Genomic DNA, 26,769 nt, shown 5'->3' with positions numbered 1-26,769 from the left:
CGTAAACAAATAACCAAATAAGCAAATATTTGTATCTATTAAAATATTACAGAAATCATGCACCCTAGAAAAATCAGACTATTAAATGCTGCGAGCCTCAACAGAAGGCATACAGTCCACGCTACTGTGTCCTCCTCACACACTCTCTGAAAAAAGATTTTATTTATTTAATTTAGCATTTAATTTCTGATATCCATACTTGTCCAAACGTATCCTACGAAATAAAGCTATCAGGCTGTAATTTTCCTAGTAAGTGGGGAACATGACTTATCTTCATTTTGCATATGAAAAATTTTCCTTTACCTTTAAAAATATTTTACCTATGTGAATGAGTGACTGCTGAGTCACACCCAGCCACAGAGCAGTAACAAGCCATGGAAGAATACCGTCTAATGAAAAATTTAAACCAGGTGAAAATATAATTGCCTTGTTTAAACCTTGGCCAATGCAAAAATGTGATTTTTTTTGTTTGCACACACCGGAGACCCATCTGAATGTCGAAAAACGACTGCAAAGGGGATTTTGCACAACAGATCCCCTTTAAGGTCTCCTGATGGACCTTTAAACCCCTAAAAGCTAATTAAATGTTCACAACATGCATTTTCCCTAGGTAAAAGAAACACACTAATGTACAAAAGATAACAATAGAATGTATGGTTTGGTTCTTTTACTTGTGGGAATTGGCTTCTGAAGCAGGGTCATGGACTCATGGGCAGCACAAGCTAGAAACATGCTATGGGCTTCAACTATCATGCCAATTCAGACCAAAGACTGTTCCCTTAGGTTCTGATTAATATAGGAATTTAGGTAGACAGACAGACTTTATTATTCCTAGTCCAGAACAATATATAAATGAAGACAACAATATATATATAAATATTCCAAAGGCTACAATAATAGTTTGTAATATAAAGCATTTATATATATACTGGATTGCCAAAAGTATTTGCTCGCCTGCCTTCACATGCATATGAACTTGAGTAACATCCAATTCTTAATCTATAGGGTTTAATATTATGTTGGTTCACCCTTTACAGCTATAACAGACTCAACTCTTCTGGGAAGGCTTTCCACAAGGTTTAGAAGTGTATTTATGGGAATTTTAAACCATTCTTCCAGAAGCTCATTTGTGAGGTCAGACACTGATATTGGACGAGAAGGCCTGGCTCGCAGTCTCCGCTCTAATTCATCTCAAAGGTGTTCTATCGGGTCAGGCCTCTGTTCAGGCCAGTCAAATTCTTCCACACCAAACTCAACTATGTCTTTATGGACCTTGCTTTGTGCACTGGTGTGCAGTCATGTTGGAACTGATGGAGGTGTTGTTTTTCAGGAGTTGGGCCAAGCCCCTTATTTTCAATGAAAGGAACTCCTTAATGCTTCCCCACACCAAGGCATTTTGGACAAATTTATGCTCCCAACTTCGTGGGAACAGTTTCGGGATGGCCCTTTCCTGTTTCAACATGCACAAAGCAAGTGTACAGTGGAATCTTATTGCAAGTAACCCCGTTTGCAAGCATGTGTGTGTACTGCTTGTAATCAGTCTTAGCGCTATATCCATCTCTACCAATATCTTCATAGCTAAGACAGAGATTACAAGATTACAAACAGTACTGAAACTAATATTGGACAGGACCACAATGATCTTATTTTCAGATGCATCTATTTGTTTCATCCATAAATTTATATATGACTTGACACAAACATTTCACTAGCACTATACCCCCTAGGCCTCTCGAGTAATATTCTTAAAGCCTCATTGTACACTACCTGCAGGCTCTGCATGCTATCTGTCTTAAAGTTTGTCCACAAGTGTGTAATATATAAAGATGTACAGCATGCTTTAAACAAAGACATCTTTACAGGATAAGAACACATACTAAATGTTTGCCTGACCATTCATCTTGCAGCAGTGCCTATAAATATCATCATCATCATCATCATCATCATCAATTATTTTATCAGTAATAAACTGCCCAAGATATTTTACTTTGTTACAAATTTCAAGACAATTGCTCAGCAATTTAAACACCGGTCTAAATAAAAAGTTTAGTCTCTTGACATGCCAGATCAACACTGCAATTTTATTGACATTAAATTTGATGCCATTTTCAAGGTCATCTCCGTACATAAGTAGCATAAAACACAAAAAAGATACCTTATATTTAACATCTTGAAACCTGGACTCTACTGTTGTGTACATTGCAATTTCTCCTCACTGATTCCTCATTAGCCCCTGATAACTATAAACTTATATAAACGTTTGGCAAAGAATTATACCTAACCTATACCATCTACCAGTGTCTGATTGTATGAAGCTATATTTCCTCATATTATTTATGTGTATATATACTACAGGCATTTCCTCATATTATTTATGTGAGTGATTAAATCAGGACTGTAGCATTGTATGTACTGTAAAAAAGAAATCAAGGCAACTATGAAAAATTACAGCAATGCCATTCATTTTTTTACTTTTCCACACCATGCTTGTTTGGTTGTCCGACCCATTTTAATAATCTAACACATTAAAAACTGCACTAAAATCCTCACTGCCTTTAAAAACTATTGCAGAAGTTCCGATGGACTAAAATTAATCTCTTTTCACATTAATTCATACCTACATATAACGGAGCACGCTTCTGTAGCAGCCCCAGCCCTGCTAACTTGGGCCTGTCAGGAAGGCCCAGGAGACCCAGGAACTCCAACCCCAGGTTCTTAGTTAGGAGGAGTTTGTGAGTGTGTGTATCTGATTAGTTGCCTTGCACCTCCTTCAACCCAAAAGGATGGTTAAATATAGAATACTGAAGATGGAGGGACACCTCTGAGAAACAACATCATTTTCACCAGAGAAAACATGTCTTTTCTTTACTTCCTGCCTGAACATGGACTCTCGCTTTATCCCTATGTGACTCTTGTTCAGGCCATGTCACTCATTCTCACAGCACACTAACAGTTTCCCTGAAGTGAATACAGCATAAGATGACTGAGTAGGCACACTTTCTTTTATCTGTGCGCTTTCAGACCTGGGGGTAAGTCTCTCTCTCTCTATGTCAGGTCTCTCCCAGTAGAAACACACCAGGCGCAGAACATCAAAGCAGTCCCTTGTGCTACGAGCGAAACTTCAAAGGTTGGACGTGTTACTCCCTGTGAATATGTGTGTTCAGCTAAAGCTCACCGTAGATAACAGCTCCAAATACACTGCTGTAATTTCATGCTCCATTCAGATGCCATTTCAACCTGAGAATTGACTTTTTGGCATAATTAAAAGTGAGAGCTCAGTACGTGCAGAGAAATGGTTTAACACACATAATTTCCTTCAGTTTTTTTTAAAGGTTTATAAAACATTTAAACAAACAATGAGAAACAGTTATTTCCTGAGACACCTCTCTGACTCCCTTTGGGGTCTTTAACTTTTATCATACTCAACATAAGCAAATAAGTTAATTTGTAATATGTCAGGTGTGGGTTTGGAAAAAATTACAAAGATGCCAACTTAGAGATTTTTGGTTACTTGCATTTGGTACGAGCGTGTACCCTTACCCTGACCCTAGACGGGATAAGCAATATGGAAAATGGATGGATGCATGGTTGGTTGACTGGGTGTATGTTTGAACTTAATTAATGACACATTAAATAATTAATAAACTGTTGCTTATTATTAAATGTTTGTATTATTTTTGCACAGTAATTATGCTGTACCTGATATACTGTAATTTTAATATAATCCTATTCGCAATATAGGAATGTCCAATACAGGAAAGGGACATTTTATCAACTTTTCAAGTTGGTGAGAGTAGTGTCCTAAGTTCTGTTGGCTGGTATTTGAATATGCAACAGAACAAACAAACAAACAAATTGTATACACATTTAGCATTTTTTATTGCATTAACAAGCTCATAATGAGAGAAACTTAAATAGATTTTTAGCAGTTGTATTTTTTATGTTAAATTTATAACAAACGTAAAGGAAGTAAGCATTTTCTCCAAGTGAATCAAGAAAAAAAAACTAAAAGGTGCAAACCACAACACAATTTGCACATCCCCATCAGCACACACAGCAGACACCTTCCTCAAACACAGCAGGGATTCTGAACTCCTCAGGGTCTCTACAGTTACTCAGCACACAAAGCTACACAGATGTGCACCATGTTACACACAAGTGGCACATTTCACTCCAGCATGAGGTGTGCTGTGTGTGATGGGATGTGTAAATAGTGTGGTGTTGCAACTTGGTATACTGTGTGCACTCAGGCCTCACTATTAAAACACACAGCTTAAATTTTACTATGTACACACAGCCTGCTCAACTCAGCACAGCAGCATGGGCTTTTTTAGCAGCAAACGTACACTTACACTGCAAACTCTGCACTCCCCTCGAAACCGTCCACTGACTGAAAAGCCAAAACCCCTTAATGAGTGAAAAGTGAGGGGGAAAAAAAAAAATCTGATGTCTGCTCTTACAGGTCTATCCACATGCACTCTTATTCTCCTTATGCTCCCCTTCCTCACAATCCCTCATTTAGAAATCCACATGGAGTGATGGGCACTGGTAGGAAAAAAAAACTCATGCAAATGAAAAGCTGGTTCCTTTGTTTCTGGAAAAAATAGAAAAATCTTTCTCCATATGACACTGATCCAAACAATGTAAAAAATATGCAAACAAATTCGCACACATAACCATATTGATGCAGAACAATCAAATAAATTAGAGAAGAAATTCTCATAGCCAGCAGAACACAGCCAGAAAAAATATTCTCCATGGAGAGCCAGACAGTTGGACCTTCATTAAAGCAAAATGAAAAGAACAAAGTCCTTGTTGAACTTGTGTTAATACTCTTACATGCTTACATGCTGCTGGATGAAGCTGGAAAAGTGATTGGTTATGCTTTTCACACAATGGTTACACCCACTTAAATATTAAGGAGTATTCCAAGGGGACAGCTGCATACATGCTGCGGCTACAATACAATAAATATAAGGCTTAAAGTAAGAAATTGTGCTATCACTCCTCATATTGGCATAGGTGTACAATTGTACGATTACTAGCAACCTTTGTAAAATTTAGTAGAAAAGAAAAGTTAAGAGCTTCTTTAAGAACAGGCCGCTTCAAGCCGCTTCGCTGCAAACTGAAAACTCTGAAAACTGAACGCTGGAGCCTATTACAGGGCACTAGGTAGGGTACCAGTCCATCACAAGGCACACAAGCAAACACACTCACAATGACCAATTTAGAAGCACCAATTAGCAATATCTGCATGCAGGAGGAAACTAATTATCCTGAAAAAACTCAACAAGTAAAAGGAGAACATTCCACACACACAGACCTGAGGCAAGAATCAAACCTGCGTGGCCAACAGTGCTAACCACTACACCAACATGCCACAAATTGCAAAGAATTTTTTTTTTTAGAAAAATCCGACTTTTAATTAAAATAAATATTTTTAAAAATCCTTGAAAAAAAATATTTTAAACAAACACAAATGCACTATAATTGTTGACACCCATGAAAAATTTTGTGAACGCAATGAAGTATTTCCTATTTGAAATATACATTGCTGGCGTGTAGAGGAACCTTCAAGCTGTTTTTCATGACTTTCTGTTCAACTGAGGTACAAATACGAGGTGACACAGGAAAATGGCTTTAATCTTAGTTAAACAAAAACATAACCGCCTTGGGTGTTTGAGAAACACTTCTACAACTTTGACTTAAACTGTAGGTTGAAATAAAAAAATTAAATAGCTTTTGTCAATAAACATTCAAGGTGGATTTTGGTATAGAAGGGACATTGGCTAAAATGGAAAGAAACTTATCCCAACTATAAGATAAAGTGTAGGTTCTGTGAGGTTGTCGGGCAGTTTTCCCTTCAAAGGCCCTGGAAATGGCATCAAGGATTCCATTAAATACCTGGACATTTTAAATGAAAAACGTGTTGCCTCTGTCAGGAAACTAAAACTGTTGTCACTGGATCTTCCAGCAGGACAATAATCCAAAGCAAATGTCCAAATCAACACAAAAAAATACCTGACCACAGAAACAAGCCTCTACCACAGCCATCAGGGCCCTGACCTGAGCCGAAGTGAAGAGTGCACAAGAAAGGTCTAGCACCATGGATGACCCAGAGAGAGTCTGTAAAGAGGAATGGTCTCAGATACCCTGCTCTGTATTCTACAACTTTATAAAGTGTTATAAGAAAAGGACCCAATGCTGCTTTATTGGTAAAGGAAGGTTGTACAAAGTATTGAATGCCAGTGTGTCAATAATTGTAGCACATCTATTTCATGAGTTATTATGTCAGGATGAAGGATTAGCTTGTCTTTGAATAAACTAAAGTTGGATTTTTCTCATTTTTTCAGGAGGAGATAAAACAACTTCACTATGGTATGAGGTATAAGGATGTAACACAATGCCACAACATGTACCTGTATCTTTTATTTTGGTACATGACCTAAACCAGAAGATTTTTTTTTTGGAGAGAGAGTGCACCCACCGACTCATCACATGACCTCCAGGAAAGCACCCATCCCTGCTCAAAATCACCTGATTACTGATGACACTCATCTGTTTACAATCACACTACACTTTAAATAACCCAGGCTCTCCAGATTTCCTTGTGAAGTCTTGCATCACTATTGCATCTGTGATTATTCCAAGCCTTAGCTTTCTGTCTGTTTTGAACATAACCTGCTTTACATTTACTCATTTAGTCTTGTCCAGTTTATGACTAGTTTATGATCACCTCACCTGTCAAATAATTGCTTACTTTTTCGACACTAGGTTGAATAAGACAAAAGATACAAGCTTTCAGGTGATAGGTCCTTTCTAGCTATATTCAAGCAAATTTACACTTGACACATTTCTAAACAAATACACAGCAGTAAGACTTCCATTTAAAAAAAATTAACTAATGTTTACGTTAACGCTTTTAATTAGCGTTTGGTGTGAAAAATGCAAGCCTTTGCTGAATTGTTTACTTGAAATAAACCAAAATCAATAGGAGTCTAGGCTGTGACTGTGTACTCCACTTAGTTTGAGTATGTACCATAGAAATGCTGTGATTATCAGTTAAATAATGAATTTGATTCTGTGGATATGTATGGATAAAGTGGAATACTGTAAATCTACGAGAGGCTTTAAAAAAAATCAAATTTTTTAACATAAAAAATCTAAATATAACAAATATAAAAGTATCGATCACTTTAAATGTCAAGTGACAATTGACTTCACATGAAAAAACCCAATGTAGTTTTCGGTCAGTAGTCATAAAGCACTTATGTAGTCACTTTAACATTTAAAAAAATTTTAAGTGTTACAATTTTTTTGTCAAATACAACTGAACTCTATTAAACTTTGTAACATACTGAAAGTCCCCTTTATAGCTGGCTGAGGAAGAAGACATCAGTTAATGAATATAAGAGAAAGAGAAAGAAAAAAGAGTGATAAAGGCAGAGACACATGGCTGATGTCCAGGCTTCCAGGTTCCTCTGCAAAATAGAGAGGAAGGAGGTGGGGGAGGAGTTTAGGGTTCTGGAGAGCAATTCCTCCATGTGTTTCTGGTTTGGCCCGCAGGAGCTCAGGGGTGGGCCACTCAACCTCTGACCCCCTGAAGCCACAGGTTAGCTGCAGGCAGTGCAATAGCAGCAGGCATCCGGACAGCATCCGGCTAAGCTCAACTCACCCCTCTTGCACACATAGATTATGACATCCTACCCACCGACAGCCAGGCAGTATTACTAACGCTGTCCTCTGTGCAATACGCTTTCAAAAAGCTTGCAATCAACCCAAATAAAAATTAACAGCTAAAAGCTTTATATACTATTCTATCTAAAAAATATGATAACAGCAGGGGGAAAAAAATCTGTAAGAAAAAAAAACGATGATGGACAACTTAGCAAACGAACCCCTGATCCCTGCAATGAATGCTGTATTAGCTGAGCGATGCATTATTGATGCCTGGACGAGTCTACTGCTAAAGTATTATCAAATAGTGACAACTGTGCTGTTCAATTAATACTGTGCGCAGTGGAATATGAAAGACCTTGACAAGAGACATAAATTCCCAAGTCTCCCCCTCAGCCGAAGAGTTAAGCAGCAACAGCCGCCTCTGTCGCGCCTCTGCCTGGACTGGGAAGTGCAATCAGTGTGTACGAGCCATCGAGAGCTCGCAGCACTCAGCCAGCACACTCCTTCTAACAAGTGCCAACGCTTAAGCCCAAGCCTCTCTCTGATATCATTTGAAAACTGTTTTCATACACAAACATTGCTACTACAATCCCTTATGAAAACACAGTGTTTAGGAAGTCTATTTGGAAAGTATGGTACGTCTATCAAGCGTATCACTGTACTGTATAACAAAAGTTTTATGCTTTGTTACTAGAACATCTAAATTAAAATCTTTTTTGCATCTCAAATATAATAAATGTATAATAAAAATACTCTGGCAAAACTATACTAGTCGTCAAACCATGGTAGACTTTTGGAACATGAAAATTACTATCGGAATACTAATAAAGTATAAATTTGGATAAACTTGTAATGTACTAAAATAGAGATATTAGACTATATAAGTATAAAAACAAAATTAATTAATTAATAAAAATCTTTCATTTTAAAAGTCACATTAATAGGATTGGTCTATATCTCCCCTCTAATAGTTTACAGGCTTGCTTACTTAATCTTTCTCTCTTACACACTTACCACAATGCGTGTGCTCACTAGGGCCTCTTTCATGTTTAACTTAATATACCCTGTATTCATAAATCAAGTAAAGAGCTAAAGTGACCTTTATAACCCTTGTGGTAAACTCACTCTATGAGAGCCCATGAACACATCTGATAATTTACAGTCACTAGCTTTAACGTTTGCGAATGAAAAGGTTTCATTGTGTGTCCTGAAATTCATTTCATCCAAGAATGTTATTCATGTGAAAAGTCTAGATAATAAAATGTTCATAGAAAAAGAAAAATCAGTAAAGAGGTCGAACTAAAAACTTTAGTTTCTCAAGGACAGCGCTGAGATTAGATAGAAACATAAAAGAGTCTTTAGCTTTAGTATCCTGTTTTCATGATCTTCCTTTAAGAACCAAAGATCTTAGTAATTTCTTATTTCTCCTCTCCGGTTTCAGCACAAATATCACCTCATACACCATACACAGATCTACTGTCAATGATTCTCCTGTTCATTAAAAGCCTGTGCTTAAACCAAAAGATCATGCGAGAAATTCAAGGACTGGTGAAGGTTAATAGGTGTGAGCTAAAACATTGCAGATTAAATTTGCAATCCTGAAGTGTCATGGTATTCGTCTGTGGCAACACGGAAAAGGCCATAAGAAGAACCTATGATTAAGGGGTTACGATGAGATCCTGTGTAGGAAGCTTAGAAACATTAACAGCATATGGAAAAATTGAAGAAACGTTTTTTCCTAAAGATGGGGGAAAAGTGCCACTAGCCAGTCACCATTTCTGGCTCAGAGCCTCTTTATCCATAAAAAATATTATTAAAAATACAAAAATAATAATAATAATAGTAATAATAATGATAATAATAATAATTATGATTATTTTTATTACCATTATTATTATCGGATCTAATTTATCCTGAGTTCACAAAAAAAAAAAAAAAAATCACAGCGTTATTAATGTCTTACATCTGATTGGTTAGAAAGTGTTCATCACAGTTTTCAAATTATTGCGCTCATCCTGATTTGTTAATATGTTTATAAAACTCATTCATATAGACTAATAATGAATGGATAAGAAACTTTTTATTTTAAGAAAAATTAGAAATCATTGGAATATCTAGTGTCAGAAATGTATAACTTCTAGTACAGTAGTTTTTCTGTCATGAGCGAGTCTTCAGGACAGAGGACTTTAAGCTTTCTGGTTTTACAGTAATGTGACAAGCTGCCTTGTTGTGCTTTATTCCTAACATAAAAAATATGAATCACAATAAAATCTATTGAGTGATCAAAGAACAACTTTTCCTCACAGAATAAATCATGGTAATGATGTATCACCAGCTCTGCCAAGAGCTAAAATGCCAAAAAAGTAATAACTGTGCAAAAGGCATTTAGATATGAAGTATAGTTTAGAAAAGAAGCTCTTTATTACAAGATCTTTGCCTGTGGATGTACAAATGCCCCATTGAATAGCAACCACAGTTTCAAGAAGTGAATTTGTTTTATTGCTTTTTTGAGAAGTATGTTAACTGACCTAAGCAATGTGAGATCAAAACTTCAGGGTCGAGAATTCAAGTCCCGCTTTTATGTCTGTGTGTATAGAGTTTGTGTATACAGTTCTATTTATCAGTGTGCTCTGGTTTCCTCCCACAGTCCTAAGACAAGCAGAGTAAGCTGATTGGCATTTCCAAATTGCCTGTAGTATGTGTGTGTGTGTGTGTGTGTGTGTGTGTGTGTGTGTGTGTGTAAGTGTGTATTGATGCCCTGCAATAGACACCCAGAAAAAGGCAACAGGCCTCCTGCGTCCCTGTACAGGATAATCGGTATAAAGAATGAGTAAGTTACCTGACCTTTACTTGTATATCATACTCCATTGGTCCTGTCTCTATATGCCCAATCACATAAATATAAAAATATTTACCACAAAAAGGGAAAATACAGAATATGGACTTACATGCTGTATTATTTTATACCAGGGTCACCCAGTTAATAATTGCCAACATGTCCTTCCTGTCTGTTTACGGAAACCAAATTACAGGGTACATTCATCTAGTCAAATATCAAGTGTCCAGATTTACAAAGACTAAGTCCTGTCTTCAAATCTTGTTAAAGCTGCATTATATAGAAGCTCACATAAAGCTTTCACTTTGCAGTCGCAGCATCAAGGAGAACACATCTTTTTTCCTATTCTTTTGAACACAGGCTGCCTGTGGGTTAACTGCCCTCTATTACACTGTCATCTGGCAGAAATGTGAAATAAATTACTCTGACCTGTCTCATCCATGCTGAGGAGCTTAAAGCCAGCATCAGGTTCTCATACAGCAGGAAGCCTGAGAAAGAGAAGTGCATCCAATCGGTGCTAGATTGTCAACCAAAGCTTGACTTAACACTATATACAGTGCCTGGCTAAAAAACCTCTAAGATTTCATTGGACTGCCTTTAGCTTTGGTTGAGGGACCCACCTGCTGTGGCATTGTTTCGCTAACCTTAAGCAGCATCGCAACATTTCTTTCCATCCAGTTGCATCCATTTCGGCCTGAGATATTGTATTAATGATGGGAGATCATCCAGTCTTCTTCAGCACATCTCAAACATTTTGAGGTCAGGTGTTAAGGGTCATGTGTGAAAATTATTCCTCATGCTTCCAGAACGACTCCTTCATAATTTGAGGCTGATGAATTTTGCTTCGAATTTTGAATCGTTGTCCTGGAATATGCCAGTGCCATCAGAAAAGCAAAACTCCGTCGATGTGATACAATGATCATTCTCTGGGAATCATTCAGTACATTCAGGACATCAGCTGACTTCATTTTATTTGCCATATAACATTGCTGAGTCTAGACCTGACTAACTGAAGCAACCCTAGATTATAAAACTGTATGCAGTATGCATTGCTTCATTAGTTTCCCTTCTTACCTTGACGCACCCATCATTCTATAATAGGGTCAATCTGGACTCATCAGACCACATGACCTTTATCCATTGCTTAAAAGCTCACCCTTTACACACTTTAGCAAACTGAAGGCTTTTTTTTCTGAATACCTTCACTGACAAGTGTTTTTTTTTTTTTTATGGATACACTCCCCCCCCCTTTTTTTAGTTTGCTTAGGGTTGTTAGTCACAGTATTTGTGAATCTAGAGCTTATCCTGGGAATACCAGGAATGAGGTTGGAATACAAAACGACTCCTACTGGATAGTGTACACTGTCGCACACTATTAGTTACACCTATTGACAATTTTTAATAACCTGCACTTTTTGTTAGGTAAGAAGAGGAAATATACACAAACACATAAAAACAAAACATAACCACCACCAACGGTTTTCGTTGGGAATATTACTTAAAAACAAGTGAACTGTTACTGAACATTATTGCAGTGTTAGTTTTGTTAAATTAATTAAAGCAACAATGTGATCTTACATTATGAGCTTAACCATGGTATCTGTCAATGTGATTGGGCACCTTTATGATAAAAAAAAAAACTTCAAATGTAATCACTATGAACTCAGGTGATAATTTGATAGTGTATAAATCACATAAATAATATTTTTAAAGTGGACTTCACAAATTTGAGTCAAATTTAATAAACTTTACTGTGTCCAAAACCAAGTATACTGTATGAATGAATATGTCCATAGATGAATACCATGTAATTGTCACGTACTGCTAGGTGTTGGACTGTGGGCATGGTGTGGCAAGGCATAGACACAGAGGGGGATGATGGCAAACAAAGTGACTTTTAATGATAAACAAAAAACATGAACAAAGGAAGTTGGCTGGACCTTGGAGCATACTATAAATAGAACCAATAATCAACTAATACACAGACATACACTGACAAGGGATTGCACAAACTAATACAATACAGACAGGGGATACAAACCGGACGAGACAAGACAAACTAAACAGACTAGCGGACTAAACACAAGGGACTATACATGCAAGGGGCTAAACACACACAAGACAGACTTGGCTAGGCCTACTAGCTGTTATGCACATTAGCTGCTAAGCTAGCTAGTAGCTAAACAGACTAGTAGCCAGCAGACTAGGTATGAAACAGACTAAGAACTCAAAGTTAGTGGCTAAACAGGTTAGTACCTAAACAGACTAAGAGCTTAACCGACGAGGAGACTAGACAGACTAAGATCTAAGCAGGCTAGTTAGTGCACTGATTAGTATTGATACAGACTAAGAACTACACTTGCAAAGGAGGTTACTCACATAAGGGTAAACACAAAAGGCTAATTCTCCTAGAGGCTAATCCTGCTAGGAGACACACAGACAAAGAGACATAAACTAAATCAAGACAGATATAAACTTAACTTAAAGAGCTCCAGAAACCAAATGCCAACTCTACTTTAACAAACTTGAACAGAACAAGATAAAACAAAACCCACTTAACAGAACTAAAATTAACATTAATGCTCGACCCAGTTTTCCAGAACAACCAGCTATTTTTAACAAGAGTAATGAGCTACCTTGTTCAGGTGAGCACCCGCATCACCTGACTGAGGTGCCTTCTGGGAAACTGAGTCTACCAACAAAAACTACAAACTAAACACAGTGCCCTCTAGTGGGCAACCCTTACAGTAATGGTATGAATTACAGTAATAAACATTTCTTTATTATTCTTTTATACAGTTCTAGTGGATAGCAGCAATCCTTCAGGAACCTAATCAAAAATGCTGCATTGGCCAAACTGCAGCTGTGGTTTTCAGATGCAGAATCCAATATCACGGCCATTGACTTCTTTTTAGGTAATGCCAGCTTTCTTTTAGAAGGAAGCTAATGTCCAGGTTAGCTTATGCTATAGCTACATATACTATGTGTATGCCAGATATACTGTATCTGCAATTGGTTTGTGTATTGATATTTTTAAATAAAGAGTTATTATAAAGCTTTGTATTGTTTGGAAGCACAATGGAGATTTTCTTTCACATGGGAATCACACTGGTTATATAGTTTTGGTTAATTATTTCCACAACACTAAATATCAATGTAATGTTCTATCCAGTGTACCACATTGCTACCTAGATATTAATAAGAATACTTTTAATATTAGCTTCATCTTTATGAGAGTAGCTGTCTTTCCTTCACATCCTGATCATATTTATCGCTGCTGATTTTCTGATGTGTATAAACCAAAGAGCTGTTTGCATATTTACTTAATTGATTTTTACAGCCTTCAAATCTTTAAAAAAGCATGCTTTTGGCAGTTTGTTTTCTGGCTTTGAAGTGTGCATCTTGGAAGGGAGCGCTGCAAAACAGTATGCAAATCATCATTCAGGGCTATAATGTACTCCTTTACGAAATCAGTAATATCACACAAGGGATTCTCCCTGACACATGTACATGATATTGATTTTATGTCTTAATCTTGTGCCAAGGTCCCCCTTTGAAGCATAGGTTGACAGTTTCCACTCCATATCTTAACACACACTTCCATAATGCCAATGTACTCCCACATCCACTCATGCCAGCACTATTCGTTTATACTGTATACACAGTAACCAGTAAGCCAGGTGGTGTTTCACTTTCTATGAAGGCAATTAATATGTGTAATATATATGTAATCATGTATGTGTCAGTTTAATGCAGATACACACTATAATGCAGGTGTATCCCCAGTTGTGTACTTGGGCTTGGAAACAGGTGTTCTTTTACAGAAAGCTGTATGTGGGTCATGGCATCAAACAGAATGGAGTGAACACAAGATGCTCATTTGTTCCCCCATCACCAGGACATTGATGGAAATGGGAGAAAAAGGAACAGAGAAGCAAAAAGCATTCAAAAAGGCCTCTAGCCCAAACACACACCAAGCCCGGCCTGAAAATATCTAATGATCTAATTAATTCTTAAAAATGTATGTGCTGGGTTCCTATTCCTAAGGCTCCTAAAGTGGCTGCACTAAAATCAGACACTTGCACAACATTCAGTAGATAGAAGAGAAACAATGAGAGAGAGAGAGCGAGAGAGAGAGAGAGAGCGCGAGCGCGAGAGAGAGAGAGAGAGAGAGAGAAACACCACAGATGTGAGTCGTAAACAGAGCTTGCCTAATTACTGAGAGTCAGTGCTTTAGCTTGCTCGTTTTGCAGCCACAAAGGAAAGAGAAAACATGCTGATCACAAAAACCATAGCACAACAGTAGGTGCACAAATCAGCCAACCTATAAAATTTTCATGTTAATAGACCAGACTGTCCATGAGAAACATTTACAATCCAGCCCTAAGACCAAAAGATACACAGATTATTCATATTAGTCTGTTCTGTTCATGTCGAATCCAAGTAAAGATAGCAAAGCAACCTGAATGCAACATTTCAAAGGTCCCACAGTAACTATGAAAAAAAAAGCGAGACTAACATCACACTGTATCCTAGCTGATGATCCCCAATAACAAGAGCCACACTTCACAACTTCAGAGAATCATTTCCTAGTGGCTACAGAAAAAAAACCATTCACCTCATATTGATCTCCTATTAGAAGTAGGTTGGAAGAGAAATTGTTCATTCCATTATTTTTAATCTCATTCATATAAGTTTAATCAGCTAACCCACACCAGCTGCCAACCCAGACAAATGGTGTTCCTGTTGAAATCCCAGATTAGCGCATTAAAACCGAGAGTGCAATTTTCTTCAGCAAGAAAGTAAGTGACTTCCAAAAGACAGGATAAAAGAGACAAAGTGACATTGCTCTCTCTTCAGGAATCAAAATAAATCTGAGCCAGTGTGACCAATTTAACAATTTAGATAAAAAAACAACTGGTGGCCCCATGTGCCGTGAGCTCAGTGCAGTTTAACCCAAACTAAGAGAAGCACTGATGACCTTGTCCCAGTTCATCATTAAAACTGCTCTGGGCCACTCTGTGTATCCTGTCGATAACCTATTAAAACATGATGGAGGAGCTGGCTGCTGCACTGCCATGAAGTTCAATTAATAGAAAGCAGGGGATGTGGACAGCGAGATCCCAAAATGACTGTGACTGAGCAGGCAAGTAAAAATGAAAATGAAAGTAGAGGAAGTGAAAGAAAGGAAGGAAGGAAAAAATTACTTTTGGAGGAGCACTCATTGTTAACCAACAAAGTATGGACTTGATATAAAATTTCTAAAAATAAATACTGGTTAAAGATGCAAACTATTCTTTTTTTTTTCTTCGAGTAAGATGTATATAAAATTTGATGTTGGTATTAACAAAATGGCGAGAAAAGTTCAATAGAACCCAGAACTAAGACCTAAATGGATAAAAAATAAGGTTTCAGTGGGTTAAAAAAGGAATCATGACTATAGACGATTGGATGAAAGTGCTATTTGGTGGAAAATAAAAAAATCTGCATTGGTCAACGAAATGATGCTATAATATCTGTTCTGTTCTAATAAAACATATAAAGATGACAGTCTGAAGAAGAAAAAAAAATCTAAGTATCCCACTCATTTATTATACAATGTTGCATGTCCAGTAAAGGACCAAACCAGACGGCACTCATTACAATTAAAATTTTTACATTTTCTCATTTCAGCAATAGAAAATAGGTTTGGTGATGAAATAATTTTTCAGGATAATAGTCTATCTTGCCACAAAGCACAGAGTGATAAAGCTTCAGGAAAGGCAGATCAAATCTTTGACATGGCCATTAAAATATTTGATTTTCAAGGTAATGCTGATCAGAGATTTACTCAAGAAAGTTGAAACAAGCTTGATGAAGCTTGATTATTGTTTTTTCATTAGTGAAGTCGATGCCTCAAAGAATTCAGCCCATCATAAAAGCCAGAGGAGAAAAAATAATGTATTAATTGTGATTTATTTATTTATCTATTTATTTATTTAGCATATTTTTTATCGGCGAAATTTTAACAAGTATTACAGTATTTAAACAAGTAAAGGTGAAATCATATCTATGAACTGTTTATTTGCTACAAAGGAAAATGCTGGGTGAAGTATGGTGATTTCATCAGTTTTACCAGGGGCTGTGGTTTTTAAATGTCTATGCTCTAAATGTCTGGGTCCAAAACAGTTTATCACTCAGAAACCCCAGGGGTGCAACTTGCTTGCAGAATAATAACTGAAGATTATTAATAAATATTTCATGATGTGCATCAACTTTATACATCTAAAAGCGTTATCATAGATTTACAACCAGTTTAAACCAGTCTGCCCATTCTCCTCTTTCATAAACAAGGCATGTCTACCCACAGATCTGCTGCTCATTTGTCTTTATCTGCACTACTCTTAATCTTAGAGACTGTTGTGACTCAGGTGATCAGCAGATTATGAAATAGTCAAACCAGCCCAATCTCATACTTACCACAATGTCATAGCCAAAAACACCTAGATCAAACTTTTACCCTTATTCTAATATTAAATTAGAAAATTAACTGAAGCTTTTGACCTGTATTTTTATGACATTATGCACTGCGCTGCTACCAGGATTGGCTGGCTGGATACTTGCATAAAACAGGCTGGTGAATATGTACTTTTTTTATATTAATACTTAATATTAATGTTAACAGAAGACTTCAAGAACAGTAAAATGATGAAACTCATCTCTTTGAAATGGTGCAAATGTTTTAAAGAATGTCCGTAAATGACGATCGTGGCTGAGTTTGAACAGAGCCCACTGCAGTTGTTCCCATGTTTCCATGGAACGCCTGATTCGTGAAAAATAATAATTAACTTGTCAGCAGCCTGTGGGACACACACATCTGTCTGTGCAAACTGTGCACACAATGATTCACAAACACAATTTGCACATTACAGGAACTCAACTGGGAGTAACTGTCATATGACCATACAGTCCTGACCTTGTTCCAAACCATTTTCATGTGTTTGGGTCATTAAGGGAGTTCCTGGCAGGCTAGTGTTTCAGACGTAAGACAAGCAGTCCAAGCATGGCTAAGAAAACATGTTACCTTTTTGATACCCAAGCACTAGTATATACACTGACCTTAGTATAATAGAAGATTATATAGAGAAATTAAGCTAGTTTTTAAGTTCATAAAACTGTATTCCAGTTTGACTTACATATACTGTAGGTTCCGTTGAGGATATGGAGCTGGTTGCCATCAATGTTTTAACAAATCAAAAAATAAAAAGCAATGCTGTGACAAATCTCTGGTTCTAGCTAACAAATGAATAAATAAACAAACAACCAAATACATTTTTTAAACATGGTACTAGACGCCTGCAGTGTGTCAGTTGTTGATGCACAAAAGCAGGAGCTACACTTAATATCTCCAGACACTATTATACAATGATGAAGGTTACAAAACATTTTTTCAGGGTCCTGGTTTCTCATTGATCTCTTATGCAACTGGGTTTAATCGGACGTTATAGTTTGCCTCACGTGCAGCAGAAGACTTTTGAAATCGCATAGGTCCCATTAAAAACCAGCCCTGCAGGGCTCACCAAGGTTGCTTTTCTTTCTTTAAAAAAAGAGCAATTGCTCTTGCTTCTTGCCTCAGCAGTAAGTCTCTGCTGATATGCCTGCCTGACTGACAGCTCTCACCTCACTGCTGGCAATCACAATACGCAACTACAACCTGCACGCACGCACGCACGCACACACACACACACACACACACACACACAAAGCCTGGTTCTGCCTGCAGCCTTCATCACCAGTTCACAACCCTTCCTGTAACTATGTCTGCCTCCTCTCATACTAACACTGATTTAAAGAGACGCTAACACCTCTCCAGGGCTTCATTTACAACTAAAAAAGACCAGTTTGCTTCTTTGCAAAGATGTAACCTGCAGTCATTTATCCCCTCCAAATAGCCTAATGCTTTCACCCCAGTCAACACACATACACACATAGTGTCATTTTCAGACTGTCTTAGTGTGTGTTGAAATCTCCTGTGGACATTTCTATAATGGCTGTCTATATAGAATGTGAGCACAGGATCCAGTCTCCAGGCTAAAACACAGCAGATGGGAGAAGAACTAATTGTACAAACTAAACAAATCTAATGAGACGTTGGTGGTCTGTTGAGCCTCTGGGCACCGGAATTCCTTCTGTCATCTAAACGTGACACTAAAGGGCACACCGGCGACGAAACATTCGACTTATAAAAATGGACCCAGTTTTTTATATTGGTGATCGGTTCATCTGTTTACAATTTCATCATATGATTCATGAAGGTTAAGTTTATGCTGTGTGTGCATGTGTTCTGGTAGCTTAATAAACCAAATAATCCTCCAGGAATGACTGCGTGGCTGAGCATCTTCTTGGATGCTGAGTGAGTGACACATCTAATCAGCTGCCTCTGGCTCCCTCACACACACAGCAAAGGAAAAATCATTCTGTTTTCATACTAAATAGATATAACTCTATTCAAATACATCACCTCATGAATATGGCCATGTCAGTTGTACCACATCTGCTATAGCAGTCAAATAGTGTAAAATCCATTGCCTTTAAAAATATATATATATTTTGTTCACCTTTAAAATGTATTCCATGTTTTTACAAATAGTATTTCTGTTGTGTTATTCCAGTTACCGCTTGATTGTGGTGGCAAATTAGGCATCTAAAAGCAAAGTTTGTATCACATATCATTACGAAGATCTGGAACTGATTTGATGGTAATGCCATCAGCTTTTTCAACATTACATTTCAGAATGTTGTTGCTGTTTTAATGTTTGTACATGAAATCTGTGGCATTTTTACATTTATATTTTGTTTTTACGTTTAATCTTACTGTAGCTCAGGTTTTATTCCAGATGCCCTTCCTGTTGCAATTCTCACTATTTATTTTTATTTTATTTATTTATTTATGCCCTGCAACCTAGTGGCTGGGTATGGGCATACGACTGGAATTAAACCTGGGCATTCTGTAGATGAGAAGCCTATCACTGAGCCATCAATGCCCTTAAAGTTTTCTTCAGCCCATAGAGGAAAACGAGCCAACATTATACAAACACTTATAATGACATGAGAATAAGCATTGGATGGGTAGAGCCTGTCTACTTAGCTAAACTGGTCACTCTCATTAACAAAAAAAAAAACCTAGCTAGCAATATAAATATAATGTGCACATAAAACTTTTTTTCATAGGATAAAATATATTCAAAAAATGCACTAAAATGAGGTGCTCCATCACATGAAAGCCACATCTTAGACAAATTTTTTCTTGCTCCATGGTAAGTCAAATTCTGCCATGCGGTAAACGTCATGCACTGGATGAAACTTGATTCAGTCCTCCGTTAACAGCTTTAACAAGAACTACAGTAGGTGCCCAAAAAGCTTACACTTTTTTTCCATCCTTTCTCCATTTCTTCACCCTAGGGTTCTGGACATGTAATAGACGCTGAAAGGCTTCTAGAACCGAAGACATCTTCGGCTTCTGCTGGTCACAATGAGAAAGGCACTCTTCTGAATGAGTGAGTCTATGTGGGAGGCGAAAGGTCACGTGGCCCTTATTATACCTACAGTACACTTACCACACATCTGAGAGACACCAGGGACAAGAAGGAGGACTGGAAGATAATTGGGGGCTTGAGTCACAGAAAGGGCACTAGACTATGACGAGGGGGTTTGAGTGAGATGTGGCTTTGTTGTGAACGCGAGCCTTGACATTACACCTTCTCAGTGCCCTGGACCTCTTGTCTCACTGGAGATAATAATGCACGATAACTAAGCACAGAACAAATGGAAAGTGTATAAGCAAACTGGCGAGGCTCACTAGCTCTAACTATGTGCAGTGAGTATTTACAGTGTGAATCTTCTCAGCATTCAGAAAGTATGGATTATTTCCAGCCAGATGCAAATCTAATAAGGACTCATTCTGCATATTTGTTTATGCAGAGCTCATTTAAAAGGAACATGTGCATATTTCTCTTTATTGTATTTGCCTCACAGTCTCAGTGCTTTTGTTTTTCATCACAAATTTCCCTCAGCCTCCAACCTCCATTCCATATCACCCCAGGCAAGCTCTACATGCAAAGTGTTTTCTGCATTCCCGGAAAGCTAAAGTTGTTCCTCACAAGGATTTTCGAACTTTTATGGCCGCTGTGCTACCTGGAGGGGGGTGAATAAAGTGCTTGTAGGAACACAGCATGGAGAAGCCTCTGCGCATTCAGCATACAAGCCATTATCAGTGTTTACTAAGGCAATGCAGGCACCACAGGGATGGTCTTTATGGGGATTAGAAGACTGCCCTGGAGTCCTGAGGAGGCACATGGCATGCTAATGCTAGTGTGGGTAATGGAGCAGGACAAACTGTTAACCCCCTGCACTCTATGAGCAGGTTGTTAATTAAATGGTACCTGACACTGGAGTGAATCAACCACATCATGTCTGCCATCTGTAACTGCACATATACGTGCACGGAGTTTGTCCTGAGCCGTGGGTGTAGGACAGTTGGATATGCAAGACACTTGAAAAGCAAATTAGTGACCAGGTTTCGTATGTTTACACAACCAGACTGTATTACATTTCAGGAATACAATGGTTGCTGACATAATTACCTCCCAAAAGACTTGTGTGTTGGCTTGTTTTTACCATGTGCGTTTGGGGAGACCATCCTTGCACTATACAAACTACAAAGTAAACCTGCGACCAATGAGATGTCCAGATTTTTCACCATTCTGCTAACTCCACTATGCTGTTGTGCTGTGTTATTGCGACAGGTCTGTTCCAGTGACATTAAACATTTTGGCGAACTGAACATAAAGTGACAGGGAGGAGATAAAGGCTGCACAACTATAAAAGATTAGAGACCTGTGTAGTGCTAGGTGATAAGGAATTCTGCAATTAAAAAAATTTAATTAAAATGGCAAAAATTTTGAATGAGAGTTTTAAATTAGGGCGAATGTTAAACTGAAATACATTTTCAAGGCTTGTTAAATAGCAATCTAAAATAGAAAGTGAATCACACTGGCTTAAAGGTGTGATTGAAAATTGTGAACTTCTAGATTATCTAGATGTTATTTCAAAAGGAAACCTGGGGGAATGTTTTTTAAATACTTTTATAACATACAGTACTTTATTTTAAATTTGTAATGTTTAATCACAAACACACTTACATGAGAAATTAATTTTAAATAACATTTTTGCAAAGGATTTCTTTTATACAATTTCACTTTACTCATCCATCCATTGTCTATACTGCTTGTCCTTATCTTTGTTCTGTGTTGGATCACAGGGGACTCCTATCCCAGAGAACTCATTGCACTACAGTGGGTACCAACCCATCGCAGGGCACATCACTTCCAGCTATTTGGGAGCACCAGTCAGATTACACCATAGGACACCATGAGGACCACGAGAAACTTCACACACACTTACACAGACCATAGATAAGATTTGAACCCCAGCCCTACGGGTAAGAGGCACCAGTGTTAACAATTACCATGCTGCTTTCATATAATTTACATAATTTTTTTTTTTATTTAAATTCAAATTTCTAAGAGTGTGATAATACTCTGTACACTCATTAAACTAACTAACTGTATACATATATAGGTATACTATAAAAAATGCTGTTGTATCAGAATTGGCTAGGATAAATCATGTTTTACATCTTAAGCTCTTGTTTTAGCAGCTATCGTACAGCCATTTTCATAATTATCAGTTCAATTTTATGCAAAGAAAACTGCCATGAAAGAGGCTTGCATGATTCCTAGTTTTACATGCAAAAAAGTATTTTAGAAGTACACCAAATGCTAGACATTATGGTAAATATGAAGACTGATGAGCATGATCTTTGTGAATATTATACAAAATTAAGAGTCTCAGATTTTCCTTGTAAACTTGTCATGAGCCATAACCTGTAAATCCTCTGTAATCACAATCCAATGCCCTCTCCTAATGATGCATGTGGTCCTGACATACAAAAATAAACCCTTGAGTCTCACACAAAAACAGTACATACTGGTGTGGAGAAGGTATTTGAGACACCCAAAGCATATGTCCCTGGTGATTTCCAGGTGGGTAAATACTGCTGATTTAACCAAACAAACAGTGAGTGTAGGCTCACATTTTAGATCCTGATTAATAAAGTAAACCTGACATAACCCAACCGACTTCATCCAAACTTATGCTTGTAATTAGTTGGCTTCATCCTAATATTTACACTAACTCTGTGTCAGTTTAGCCAACATGTCACAATTCATTCATATCGGTGGAGTGAATATAGCCATGACTGTACAGTTCTTCTGTTCAGTGCATCAATTCTATGATTACGTGACCACCAAATTACTGAAAAACTAAACAAAAGACATCTTTTAAAACAATGTCACAAATAGTTACCACAAGATCGTCTAATCAGATATACAGTAAAAGAATACACTTATGTGATTCACTAAATAACTGCTTAAATGTTATATAAACCAAAAATATGAATGCAACCAATCCAATCTACAGGAATGTGTAAGCAAGTGAGGGGTAGCTCATTTATTAAGGCATTGCACTACTGATTGGAAGGTCATAGGTTCAAACCCCAGCACCACCAAGTTGCTGCTGTTGAGCCCTTGAGCAAGGCCCTTAACTGCTCAGAGGCAAAATGAAATTAAACAAAAATTTAAGTTGCTTTGGATAATAGGCGTCTGACAAAAGTCAATGCCGTAAATGTGTGAAAAACATCAAGCGATGGGAAAGTGCCAGATGTGACACATTAACAGTTCAGGTGACAGCAGTAACTAAACATACAGATAGGGTTCAGTGTTGATAACTAGATAGATTGTGTTAATAAACAGGAGCTTTGGCAATAGTTTCAGATGCAAGGCAAATTCCAGATACTAATACACTATTGTTTCTATTGTAAGACCTTATTTTCAGGGTCCTGTATGGAGGATACACTGTATAATGTTTGATTAGATCTTCTCTTAAAATACATTTATTTAGATTTTTGGAAAGAAGCCTCTCGTGTCAGTGCGTTAATCAGAGGTGAAACTATAACTTTAAGTTTTCTGATAGTGTTTAAAAGAGAAGAGATTGCATCCTATCTTCTCTCATTAACATAACTCACCCACTCATACTCTATAGTGCTTAAACTGCAAACAGAAGGCCTGGAGCAGGTCCCAGAGCGCTCGGGGCACAATGCAGAATACACCCTTAATGGGGTATCATTCCATCACAGGGCACGAGAACACACACTCACATACTACGATCTGCATGTTTTTGGATTGTGGGAAGGAACCAGAGTAGACAGAGGTAATCCACCAAGCATTAGGAGAACATACAAACTATATGCACACAGACCTGAGGTTTGATTTGAACCGTTTACCCTAGAGGTGCGAGGCCACAGTGCTAAGAAATACACCAGCGTGTTGCCTGTTAATATGAAAATCTACTTTTTTTTGTTGCTCTTATTAACTTTTAAAGACAGATCAGGTGAGAAAATGTGAATTTCAGATACAGATGGGCAATACATGGTATACTATTGTTATAATAATTTCATTACAGTATGCTTTTAAAGCATATTCTTGTCATCTGTATTTCCAGAAACACCAAATGCATGTCAGAGTGTGTGGAGGATATGACAAAAATATCATACAATAATATTTGAAATATTATTTAAAAAATATTTCTGCAATGCATGAAACGTTGTGTGTCGTGTTTATTTCACTCCAATTTACTGACAGGCCTTAAGCTGTATAACCTTTTAACACTCCCTGCATGTCAGATCTAACTTGTCTTAAAACATCTTTCCATCACAGTTTGGATGTAATAGAAATCTGCAGAGAGCCAGCTTAGTTGTAAAAAAACATGTGAGTATCAGTACCAGATCAGCAGCAGGTAGCATCCATTTCCCAGAAAAAAGTGGGATTGGTCTCTCTCTAACTGCAACTAACATGTAGATGATTGGATATTATTCCATTATAGCGTCAGTCTGTTTTTTTTGTGTAATATTTTACTTTTTGAAATCTCTGAACTTAAATACCACTGCATTTAGGCTTTAACTGTGCAACTCATGTACTATTTAGCTATTTAGCTGCATATGAATATATATATGGATACCATATTATTTGTAATAAATATCATGTGCTGTAAATTTTTTTTGCCATATTACTTTCGAATATTACCAAGGATTGTGTAATTTATTGAAATATTAGGTATATACTTATATTTGTACTTTATTACTATATTAGTATAGTAGAGCAGTAGCACAAAAGCAGTATGCAGTTTTAGGCATGGTGCTTCCTGTTCTGATTGGATAACAGCTGCCAAACCATAGGCTGTTCTGGTGCCAACTGGTAAGTTATTTTACAGTTTCTTTATTACTAGACAAACGTTTTAGTTAAAAATATATATATATTATTATTTTTCCAAGTGTTGTCTGATTTCCTGAAAAACTACTTATCTGTAATGGTGCATTAATTGTGTGTTTGCTTTCATTACCAGCTGGCCCAGATGGGCTGCCAGTTTGACCAGCTCAGTCTGTTTTGGCAGCAGGTCAGACCAGCAGCAGGGATGTTCCTGGCCATGGCGACAGAAGGCAGTAAGTGCAGACTTACCTCTGGCATTTAGGATTTTCACCACTAGCTGTGTGGAAGAAGTTAGCTGATGCATTAAGTAGACTCGTCCAGTTTCCCTCTCCACGCGCACTGCTGAACCCGCTTCCGGTGACAGCGACTCGAAACGCTTTTCCTCAAACTTCTGATCCGGGACAGTGAAGATCACATCTCCTGCTTCGGCGTATTCTGACAGCGCTACAGTATAGCTGAGCTCCTCAGAAACAGCTCTCGGAGTTCTCGCAATCCTTCCCTTGGCTGGGAGAAAGGTTCGCGCGCTGGTGACTCCGACGTGCAGCTGTAGCGGTTCACTCAGCAGCGCCGCGTCTCCGTGATCTCTCGCGTAAATCGGGACGGTCAGGTTAGCGGGCGCGTGGACGGAGCGGACCAAGACAACTTGGCCGGTTTTAGGAATCACGTGAATGTTTGGGTTTGGAGCCGTAAAGAAGGTGATCGCGGCGTTTCTCCCGGCATCCCTGTCCCGTGCGCTCAGGAGCAGCAGCTCGCTCCCTACAGCTGTTAATTCATTAATTTCTATGCGCTCGGTTGAAGTGAGAAACTGCGGCGGATTGTCGTTTTTATCCAGGACCTCGATGTTTATAGCAACTGCGTCCGACGCGCATCCTGGTAAAAGCGCTCTCACTTCATACTTCGACTTGAGTTCCCTGTCCAAACTTTTCGCGGTTTTTAGGAGAAACCCTGTTTTTGATGAGTACAAAAGTGAGAAATCCGATGCGTTTTCCCCGCGTAAAGTGCTCCTGAGTCCCAACGAGCCTGACTCTTTGCATTCGAGTCCGAAATGCAAAACTACAGAGCCGACAGGCGCGTTTTCCTCAACTTGCCCATAATAAACCATAGAATTTGCGACCACGACAGAGAACGAAAGGAAAACAGCGAGAAAACCTGCATCCACACATCCTAAAAGTTTCATCTCTCGTCGACGTGTCTTCATGTTTAAAATAATTTTAATCACTTTCTATTACAAATACAACCTTTTCATCAATAAACCAATTATATCTAGATTGTAAACTTTTTTTTCACGCAGTATACACAACAGAAATTGTTGGTAAAGTTCAACATGCAATAGTCCGTAAAAAAATAAATAAAATAAAAAATCAAGCCAAGTGTTCAAAATGAAAAGACATGGTGGTTTGCGTCTCTCCGACCGGCATCATTCAACTCTGAGTTGCAGCATCCCCTGGTCCACAGCAGCTCAGGCTCCATGTGGTCCACAGCCCAGCCCACAAACTGTCAACCAATCACAACGCACAAGGGCTGAACCTACGGTTTAGCCACGCCCACACGATTGGAAGAGGGGCTGATTAATTTAACATGCACCGTGCGAGCGTTACGGCTCCTGTTTCACTGCTCGCGTCCTCCGCCTCTTTAAACGGTCACATCCTCATATTACTGTCCGCTCTTTAAAGAGGCGTGTGTCCAAAAAACAAACTCAGGAAATCGTCAGTTACACGATCAAAATGCTGGAATGGTACGACTTAACCAATCCTCCTCAACAATGAGGCACAGAGATATCCTCTATAAACCATAACAAAGAATATATGAACCTAAATTTAATTTTTTTTAAAAAGACGATAAATGTGGTTGATAAGTTAGATCTTTATGTGATAACAGTTCTTAGCTTCT

General features: G+C 37.9%; 1 protein-coding gene across 1 annotated transcript in view; it reads right to left on the bottom strand.

Moving 5' to 3' along the window:
• si:dkey-22o22.2 (neural-cadherin) overlaps nucleotides 1-26,077 on the bottom strand; it is a 116,879-nt gene extending 90,802 nt beyond the window's left edge. Inside the window, exon 1 of the mRNA XM_053493547.1 lies at nucleotides 25,129-26,077. Within this exon, the coding sequence (XP_053349522.1) occupies nucleotides 25,129-26,077 (949 nt within the window). The remainder of the gene's footprint in view (nucleotides 1-25,128) is intronic.
• Nucleotides 26,078-26,769: the final 692 nt, after the last annotated feature.

This window comes from Clarias gariepinus, chromosome 4 (assembly GCF_024256425.1).
Source record: "Clarias gariepinus isolate MV-2021 ecotype Netherlands chromosome 4, CGAR_prim_01v2, whole genome shotgun sequence".
NCBI classification, from domain to species: domain Eukaryota; kingdom Metazoa; phylum Chordata; class Actinopteri; order Siluriformes; family Clariidae; genus Clarias; species Clarias gariepinus.
The sequence above is the reverse complement of the archived record's forward strand: the minus strand, read 5'-3'. Positions and strand labels throughout refer to the sequence as shown.